The sequence below is a fragment of the Tupaia chinensis genome, unplaced genomic scaffold, assembly GCF_000334495.1.
Source record: "Tupaia chinensis unplaced genomic scaffold, TupChi_1.0 Scaffold000140_1, whole genome shotgun sequence".
Taxonomy (NCBI): Eukaryota; Metazoa; Chordata; class Mammalia; order Scandentia; family Tupaiidae; genus Tupaia; species Tupaia belangeri.
In genome coordinates, this window is record NW_006159610.1 from 5,875,639 (window position 1) to 5,883,482 (window position 7,844).

General features: G+C 41.6%; 1 protein-coding gene and 1 pseudogene across 2 annotated transcripts in view; both read left to right on the forward strand.

Moving 5' to 3' along the window:
* AKR1D1 (aldo-keto reductase family 1 member D1) overlaps window positions 1-1,901 on the forward strand; it is a 49,436-nt gene extending 47,535 nt beyond the window's left edge. For both annotated transcript variants that reach the window (XM_014586482.2, XM_006145023.3), the window contains one exon: window positions 1,747-1,901. In XM_014586482.2, the coding sequence (XP_014441968.1) occupies window positions 1,747-1,789 (43 nt within the window). In that variant the 3' untranslated portion in view covers window positions 1,790-1,901. The remainder of the gene's footprint in view (window positions 1-1,746) is intronic.
* Window positions 1,902-4,691: 2,790 nt separating this feature from the next.
* Window positions 4,692-7,746, forward strand: LOC102473642 (RPA-interacting protein-like; annotated as a pseudogene).
* The last annotated feature ends 98 nt before the right edge of the window (window positions 7,747-7,844 follow it).

A 7,844-nucleotide genomic window follows, 5' to 3' on the forward strand; every position in this document is an offset into this window, starting at 1 on the left:
CATACAATTTGGGAACTTATTTTATTGGTTCTACTATTTTTTCCCGAATCAGAAAGTGCTCTGCTATTATTGAATATCTAAATTAATAAAATAGCTTCCCAGTGTTATTTTTCCCAGGAAGAAATTTGCTTTACATCAAAAGGCACCATCCAGCTTCAAGGAAAAGAAGTGTGAACATGAACACTTTGCCAAAACTAATAGAGTTACAGGTTTAATAGCTCTTGAAGTAACTGATCTCTATTGGATCAGTAAATTAAGAATAAATGGGATCAGAACCAGTGGATGGTATAATACTTATGTCACTGGACTCCCACATAGTCAACTGCAGTTCAAGTCCCAGATCAGTGGCCTAAAACTCATGCTGGGCGTGTTTGTGTGTCCAAAATCCCAACAAGAGAATGGAGGAGAAGGGATTGTAGCATGATCACCCCCCCCCCTCGGGGGTGATTTCTCAATTTCTGTCTCTCTGTCTCTCCAGCAAGCACACATGCCCTATAGCAAAACTCTCTTAAAAAAAAAAAAAAAAAAGAATAGATAGTAAGAGGCCAGCAGGTGGTGAGGTGGTTAAGGCACTGGACTATGGCCAACATGCCCTATAGCAAAACCCTCTTAAAAAAAAAAAAAAAAAGAATAGATAGTAAGAGGCCAGCAGGTGGTGAGGTGGTTAAGGCACTGGACTCCCACATGGCCAACTATGGTTTGAGTCCCAGACCTGGTGGCTTGCTTTCTCATTTTCCCTCTCTTTCTGTGTCTCTCTGGTCAAATGAAAAAATAATAATAATAAATAAAATTAAATAAGTAATCCTTTTTAAAAATAAAAAGAATGATAGAAAAATGTAATTACTTTACCAACATATAGACTATTTTAGAGACAGTAACATTATGCTTGGCATTTGACATGTTTAATGCAAATTCTAGCAACACAGGGAAAAAATTAATCAGTCAAGAAAAAAAAAAACAGAAAAATCAACAAGACAAGACTGATTAGGCAACATTAATCAAAAATCTGTATCCTTTAGGGATGCTGGGCCATGATCCTTTTCTCTTTTTCATCCAGTTTATCTTTGACATATGGCAGCTTTTTTGTTTTATATTTTAATTTACGGTTCATAATACTTGCAGAGAATTGAATCTTGCATATGTTCCATGACAGAAACATAACATATTGGGACCTTTTATAGATTGTTCTCATTATTATTTAACAGGTTCATCATCATCATCATCAAAATTTACTTCGCTCTTCTTCACATTTCTAGACCTGAGACTTCCAGCACTTAGGAGGTCTAGTGAGAGGAGCAAGTGAAAGTGCTGACCAGTAAGGGGTGGCCCCAACTGGTCTAAGAGCTTAGAAGAGAAATGCTTGTGTAGTCCATCGGAGTGAGACAGGGCCAGTTTCAGGCGAGCAGAAGGGAGGAAGGAGTTAGAAAGAGGCATGCAAACATGGGCAGGCATCCTTCACCTCCTGCATTTTTGTTCTGAGTGAAATCTTGATGTGGCTCCTACCGACCTTCACCCCCACGCACACTCTCACACATTCACTTGCTAGCTCTCTCCAACAATTCACAGCCAGGGTGCTGTCCAGAACTTCAGGTCCTGGCTTGAGGGAAAATTGGAGAGGAGAGTGCATGAGAAACAAAGGAGAAGGAGTAAGAGAGAGATGTAGTCAGTGAAACTAGCAAAGGATGCTAGTCACAAGTACAAGTGCAACTTTTACACTCTCTTGCTTTGGGGGAATTGTTTTGGCAGGTGGAGTGATCATCCTGAATACCCATTTCATGATGAATACTGACTTCTGTGAGTTCTTGAAGAGATTCCTCCGTGACCCCATGTACGCTAGAACTTTGGACTGGATGTTTCCCACAGATGCAAAAATAAATGGGGTTTAGTACTCTCAAACGATATGTTGGTGAAGCATGCTTGGCCTCTGGGTGGTCTAAGTGACTGACTAGCTGTGTTGAAGAAAGAAATGCTTAACTCGGGGCTGGCAGGTGGCGTGGTAGTGTAAGGGGTGGCCCCAACTGGTCTAAGAGCTTAGAAGAGAAATGCTTGTGTAGTCCATCGGAGTGAGACAGGGCCAGTTTCAGGCGAGCAGAAGGGAGGAAGGAGTTAGAAAGAGGCATGCAAACATGGGCAGGCATCCTTCACCTCCTGCATTTTTGTTCTGAGTGAAATCTTGATGTGGCTCCTACCGACCTTCACCCCCACGCACACTCTCACACATTCACTTGCTAGCTCTCTCCAACAATTCACAGCCAGGGTGCTGTCCAGAACTTCAGGTCCTGGCTTGAGGGAAAATTGGAGAGGAGAGTGCATGAGAAACAAAGGAGAAGGAGTAAGAGAGAGATGTAGTCAGTGAAACTAGCAAAGGATGCTAGTCACAAGTACAAGTGCAACTTTTACACTCTCTTGCTTTGGGGGAATTGTTTTGGCAGGTGGAGTGATCATCCTGAATACCCATTTCATGATGAATACTGACTTCTGTGAGTTCTTGAAGAGATTCCTCCGTGACCCCATGTACGCTAGAACTTTGGACTGGATGTTTCCCACAGATGCAAAAATAAATGGGGTTTAGTACTCTCAAACGATATGTTGGTGAAGCATGCTTGGCCTCTGGGTGGTCTAAGTGACTGACTAGCTGTGTTGAAGAAAGAAATGCTTAACTCGGGGCTGGCAGGTGGCGTGGTAGTGGAGGGTGCGGGACTCCCACGTGGCCAACCATGGTTCTAGTCCCAGAACTTGGCTTGCTTTCTCTCTCTCTCTCTCACTCTGTCCCTCTCTGTTCAAATTTAAAAATAATAGTAAATAAATAAAGTTAAATAAAATAATACTTCTTTATTATTAGAAAGAAAAAGAAGAAAGAAAGCAATGCTTAACTCTATTGAAACAGTTATTTGGAAATTATCAGCTGATATGTTATTAGATCAATATCTTCTAAGTTCCAGAAAGAAAAACATTAAACTTTAGAAAGTTACTTCAAAGGCAATGTAGGAAGAGAAATGATTCATGAATCTGGATACTCTCATTGGAAGCCTGAATTCTTTGACAGTCAACAGACAACCACAGTGGGGCTGGGGTGGGGGAAGGGGTTACACATGCCACTGTGCTGACAGTGGCCTTGATGGCTTGTACCATGGGTTGCAATACAGACACCGTCCAGATGAGAGACATATGTGCATTCTTAACAAGGAAGTGATTTGCTGCACCAAGTGTGGAAGTCTTCAAATAGAGCTAAACACCACAGTAGTCAGAAAAGGCATAATAATTTTGCTGTTGTCTGTTTCCACCCGATGTATATTTGTGTAGCTTTTACCCTTTAAGGATAGGTAATTACTGGTTCTCTTTTGCATCCCTTAAAGTTTCAACATCACTAGAGATGCACACTTGCACCACCTGATCATCACTCTTACAGTCATCATACAACCACCATGTGGGAAGTGGCTTGAAACAACCAATGCAAACAAATAAAACTCTATCATAAACTAGTTCAAAGATGGCCATTTAAAAAGGAAACTTAGGACCAACAAATGGCACAATGGTTATGACACTGCACTCCCATGTGGTCAACCGCGGTTCGAGTCCCAGACCTGGAGGCTTAAACCTCACACCAGGCATGTATGAGTATGTGTCCAAGCTCCCGAGAGGAGAATGGAGGAGAAGGGATTGTGGTGTGGCCAGCCCCCTTGGGGGTTGATTTCTCACTTTCTGTCTCTCTCTCTCTTTATGGCAAGCGCATGCACTGGTAGCAAAAACCTCTCCAAAAAAAAAAGTTTTTATAGAATCATTCTACCGTATTTAAGACTTGAAGGGCATTTTTGAGATACCTATGTCAGTTTTGAAAAATTAGAAAATTTGAAAAAACATTGATAATTTTATCATATGTAATTCTTTCAAAAGTGAATGACATTTGGAATCAAGCAATAGAGGTATTTTCTTTTAGTTGCTAGAGGGTACATACTCTCAGCAGAGAGAGACAGAGAAACAGAGAGAGAAGAGGAAAAAAGCACCCCCAATGCAACATGGTCAGGTCCTGATCCTTTCTCTTCCTCTTCCTTATTCTGTATGGATTTTAAGCACACTTGCACACATACCTGCCATGTCTCTCAAGCCACCACCAAGCCAGAACTCAAACTGCATGATTGGTCATGTGGGATCCAGCTTCCCTAACCATCAGGCCATGGTACCAGCCCAAGAGATGTACTATTTCAATTCAATTAGCAAGACATATTTTATTATTCACATTAGTTCACTCTCAGAGGGTAAGAGAGTTCTCCAAATATTATGTCTTCCCAAGACCAATTTTCTATGAAATAATCAAAAGACATACTTTTCTAAGAAATTATCACTTGAAAAATTTTGATCCAGGGACCGGCCGGTGGCATAGAGGTTAAGGGAGCTGGACTCCCACATGGCTAATCACAGTTCAAGTCCCAAACCTGGCTGTTTGCTTTTTCACTTTCTCTCTCTCTCTCTCTTGGTCTTGCTCTCGCTCTGTCCCTCTCTGGTCAAATTTAAATAAATAAATAAATAAATAAAGTTAAGTAAAATAATCATTTAAGAATATTTTTTCAAGCCAGTAGCTTAGTGGCTAAGGAAGCCAAATCCCACATGACCAACCTTGATTGGAGTCCTGACCCTGGCAGCTTAAAAGACATATTAGGCATGTGTATGTGCATGTCCAAAATCCAGATGAGATGGAGGTATAAAGGAGAAGGGACTGAAGCATGAACAAGCTCCATTGACAAGCACTCTCTCCCTCTCCATCGTTCTGTCTGTCTCTGGTGAGTACACACACCTTCTGACAATTAAAAAAAAATCAAAACCATTATTTTGGGAAAGAAAGGGCTGTACATAAAGATAAAAGATTCAATTTACTGGAGTCGGCAGGCAACGTGGTGGTTGGGGCATTGGACACCCCCATGCCTGACCACAGTTTGAGTCCCAGACGTGCTTTCTCACTTTCCCTCTCTCTCTCTCACTCTCTCTCTTCCTCTCGCTCTCTGTGTCTTTCTCTTTCTGGTGAGCACAGGTGCCCTATAGCAAATTAAAAAATAATAATAAATTAAATTAACAATTCTTTTTTAAAAATTCAATTTACCAAGAAGACATACCAAATTTTAAACATATTATATACCAAATAAAATATCTTCAAAATATGTAGAGTCAAAAATTGATATAATACTGGGACCAGCAGTTAGCGTTATGGCTATGTCGCTAGACTCCCACGTAGTCGAACGCAGTTCGAGTCCCGGACCCGGTGGCTTAAACTCACACCGGGCGCATGTGCATGCATGCCCGCCCAAGATCCCAAGAGGAGAATGGAGGAGAAGGGATTGTGGCGTGGCCATCCCCCGCCCCGGGAGGGTGAATTCTCGCTTCTCGCTTTCTGTCTCTCTGTCTGTCTCTATCTGTCTGGCGAGTGCACGTGCCCTATAGCACAAACCTCTCCAAAAAAAAAAAAAAAATTGATAGAATACAGAAAAGCATTGATAAATCCACAATTATAGTGGAAGATTTCTGACACATTTCTTTCGATTATTGAAAAGCTAGACTTGATTTTATATGTAATGTGTGTGTGTGAATACAAATATGTGTGTGAGAGAGAAACAGAATTACATTCAAAAATAGGAGAATATGTATATTTTTCATATATACCAGAACATTTATAAAAATCAGTCAGGTATTGAGACAGCAGGTGGCATGGTGGTTAAGGCACTGGACACTCCCACATGGCCAACCATGATTCAAATCCCAGACTTCGTGGCTTGCTTTTTCACTTTCCTCTCTCTCTGTGTCTCTCTCTGGTCAAATTAAAATAAATGAATGAATAAATAAAATTGAATAAAATAATTTTTTAAAAAATCAATCAGGTATTATTCCATGAAGAAGACCTCAACAAATTTAAAGATATGAAATCACTATTATGGGGGACAGCAGGTGTTATAGTGGTTAAGATACTGGACTTACACATGGCCAACCACAATTCAAGTCCTAAATCTGGCAGCATAAAAGTCATGCCAGGAGATCACATGCATGCTCAAAATCCTGAAGGGAGAATGGAGAAAGGATTGCAGCATGGCTCTTCCCCTGGGTGGTGATTTCTTACTTTTCCTCTCTCTGTCTCTCTCTGGCAAGCACACACACTATGTCAAAAGCCTAAAAATAAATTAAAAAAATAAATAAAATCATGATTTATATACTGACCTACATTGCCAAAATACAAGGGAAAGATATGGTATACAATATTTCCCAAACTCAGTTATAGAATTCCTGCCACAACCCTCCCCTCCACCCTGTTTTTGCTTTTTTTGTTTTTTCAATGAACATACTCAGGGACTTTTCTCTTTAAATAATCTCGGGTGAGCACGGGTGGCTTCTGACAATTACCAAAACAATTTTTTTAATTTATACTCCTTGTTCCCACTGAGTCCAATATTAGTATGTTACTACTTACAGTGCTCTCCTCTGGAAAATGTTTTGTTAAAAAAAAATTATAAAACATAACGATTTGTTGCACCAAGTGACTCTGCATTCCATGTCTAAGGGATGGGGGAAGAAATCATCTGAATCCAATTAAATTAAAAGACCTTTCATTGAGTTCCTATCGTGCATTTAGTGCTGGGGAGAGAGAGCAGGAAAAGGGAATGCCATAACAAAAGAAAAGAAACTCGAGTTTCTCAGCTCTGATCTCAGTGGTCAAAGCCCTTCAAAATACTTTTGAGATGCCTGGTGTGGAGATGGGAACAGAGACAACACCTATCGGATCACTTAAAAAGGCAGCATTGGGGGTGGTGACTCCGGCTTAGAGATGGCAGTGCCACTCCCTGTACAAACTGGTGGGCTCGCTGCCTTGGAAAGAGGCTTTCAGGAAGGGATGCCGGGAGAGAATAAGAAACAGCGAGGACAGGCTCTTAAGCAAGTACCGTGAGGCTGGAGGCAATAGGCCTGGGAGAGCTCAGAACTCCTTTTTGGTGCAAGAAGTGATGGAAGAAGAGTGGAATGCTTTGCAGTCGGTGGAGAACTGTCCAGAGGCGTGGACTCGGTTGGAGGAGCCGGTGGACCTGGCTGTGCTGGAGAAAATCCAATAGGAGCTGATCGAACAAGAACAGTCCATCAGCGAGTATGAGAAGAGCTTACAGTTTGATGAAAAGTGTCTGAGCACCGTGCTGGCTGAGTGGGAAGCAACCCCCCTCATCTGTCCTGTGTGTACAAAGTGCAGCCTGAGAATAACAGGTGGTGTGGTTGTGTGGCAGTGTGGCCTGTATATCCCATCTCATTGTCCAGACTTGACAGAGCAGAGGCTTCGGGCCTGTTTAGGGGACCATATAAACAAACACAGCACCCATTGTCCTCACACACCTGCATTTTCAGTCACCGAAGGAACAGAGGAAAAGTCCAGTCTTCTCATGAGCTGTCTGGCTTGTGATACTTGGGCCGTGATCATCTAGAACCAGCATGAACTTCACCTGCTGGGCTGAAAACAGTCCGTTCCCCCTGAGGAGCTTTGTGTATATAAACCTCTATAATTCGTCTTGTATTTAAAAAAAAAAAAGGCAGCATTGGAAAAGATTCCCACCATTTGTGAAGGGAAATAATATTTCTAGAGATGGTTCTCTAGGGCAGCAATAACACACTACTCAAGCAACGCGGGATCCATATGGATGTGCATGGGTTCAGTTCCCTGAGCAACCTGTACACACTGGAGCATGCGCCCACAATCCTGGCTGACTGGAAAGGTTGAAGGGATCAGACTGTGGTGTGAACCCTCCTGAGGTGCTTGTCCATCTCTCTCTCTCATGATAGAAATAAAATTATATATATTATATATATATATATATATATTTCTA